The 1691-nt window shown below is 53.3% G+C and overlaps 1 protein-coding gene across 2 annotated transcripts in view; it reads left to right on the forward strand.

The window, feature by feature from the left end:
* Window positions 1–213: 213 nt before the first annotated feature.
* The window catches only part of LOC131882844 (cytochrome c, testis-specific-like), a 7297-nt gene continuing 5819 nt past the window's right edge, over window positions 214–1691 (forward strand). The window contains exons 1-2 of one of the 2 annotated variants that reach the window (XM_059230145.1): window positions 214–371; window positions 1426–1628. In XM_059230145.1, the coding sequence (XP_059086128.1) occupies window positions 1460–1628 (169 nt within the window). In that variant the 5' untranslated portion in view covers window positions 214–371; window positions 1426–1459. Of the gene's footprint in view, window positions 372–1288; window positions 1629–1691 lie in introns of those variants that run through there. The other variant, XM_059230144.1, reaches the window with a different exon arrangement.

Genomic DNA, 1691 nt, shown 5'->3' on the forward strand with positions numbered 1-1691 from the left:
TATAGAGCCTAAACTGATCCCATTCGACTTTTGCGCCCCGACACTGGCAAAAAATATTCAGGCAATGAGTCAGCCTATGCGTAAGTATAGCACCCTTAGATATGCAGGACAAATGTACGGGAGTCGACCGAGACATTGCCATCCGGATCTGGCCGAAAGGGTCATGAATCCGCTACCATTTGGCCTAATTTGGTTCGTTTAGGACCTATCCGGTACGAGGAAAATTTGGCCTCCCTGCTACCTCGTGGCTCCTGGTGTATGTTACAACAGATCTGTGTCAGTGCTACTAACTACATTCTGAAACATTGACTAGGCCGCCTGGTCCATCAGTGTGGTTAAAAACACCCGTGGCTCCTCAGCATCGTTCCTAGGTAAGACACGGTCATCCATATTCATTCACCCTATCCTTCATCCCATTCGGTCAGTTGAATGAATGACGAAGTGACGCTGTGGGTTTTGCCATCTTGTCGCTGCCACCCAACCATCAATTAGGTAGTTAATTAAGTTAGTCAGACCAGGCTTACGTCATGTCATGTCATGCCTGGCCTGGCCTGAGGGATCGACCCCATGGACGACGGGCTAGGCTAGAGCGGGATAGCTCAAACCAGCCAGGGATTCTCCTCCTAATCCCATGGCCCAATGATTCACATGGGGCTGGCCTCGGGACCCGAGGGTGGCGGTCATAGGTTGGGTTGGGACTCCTGATCATTGAGCCTCAGGGCCAACTGACAGGCCCGCCCCCATCAATCCGCATTTCCCAGGACCTCTCAGCCCCAGCCAGTCACGGTCATGGGAGAGCATTTCCATCGTTCCAGTTCAGGCGGTCACCATCCCATGGAAAGGGATGGAACCGAGTCGTGGGGGAGCGACCCATCCCATGGTCCCCATGGGGGCCGAAACTTTGAATTGATCGACGACCCATGATCCCAACTGAAACGGGGTTGAGCCCGAGCCAAATCCGGACGGGATGTGGAGGCCGACCTGCCGCTAGTCATTTTCAACGCCCTTTGAAATGGATTTAGCATTCGGAAACCCTAGTTGGCCCACCTCCCGTGCGAATCGATTTCATCCCATCACTCGATTCAATGTCGACGGCCATCCACGCCATGACGCCCACAATGTTGTTTATTTGTTCGACATCCATTTCTGACCTTGATTTGCCCCGCTCGCTTCTTCGTCCCGGCTGGCCTTGGGGACTTGTTCTTGGACCGTTGTCTCACTCTCCTGAAGCCAGGCTGTCAGGCTCAGATCGATCGAGCCTGGTCGACATTCAGCTGACACATGAGTCCTCCATATTTGAATTGAAAGTTGGGGCTGCCAGCCAGCCTCATCTAGCCTCGAGACTCGATAGTCGTGTCCGAGGATCGCTGGGAGTGGCATTGTTGTTGGCCTACTGCGTTCATATCGTTGATCTATTGTTTCCAGCGCCCATCATAACCATTAGCCAACCCACCACATCATGGGTGATATCGAAAAGGGCAAGAAGATCTTTGTGCAGAAGTGCACCCAATGCCACACCATCGAGGCCGGCGGCAAGCACAAGGTGGGCCCCAACCTCCACGGCATGTACGGCCGACAGACGGGCAAGGCTGCGGGCTACAGCTACACCGACGCCAACAAGTCCAAAGGTAACCATTTTCTGCTTAGCCCTCATAAATTTAGTGTCAGGACAGCCATCTAGAGAGTGATCT

The sequence above is a fragment of the Tigriopus californicus genome, chromosome 6 (genome assembly GCF_007210705.1).
Source record: "Tigriopus californicus strain San Diego chromosome 6, Tcal_SD_v2.1, whole genome shotgun sequence".
Lineage (NCBI taxonomy): Eukaryota > Metazoa > Arthropoda > Copepoda > Harpacticoida > Harpacticidae > Tigriopus > Tigriopus californicus.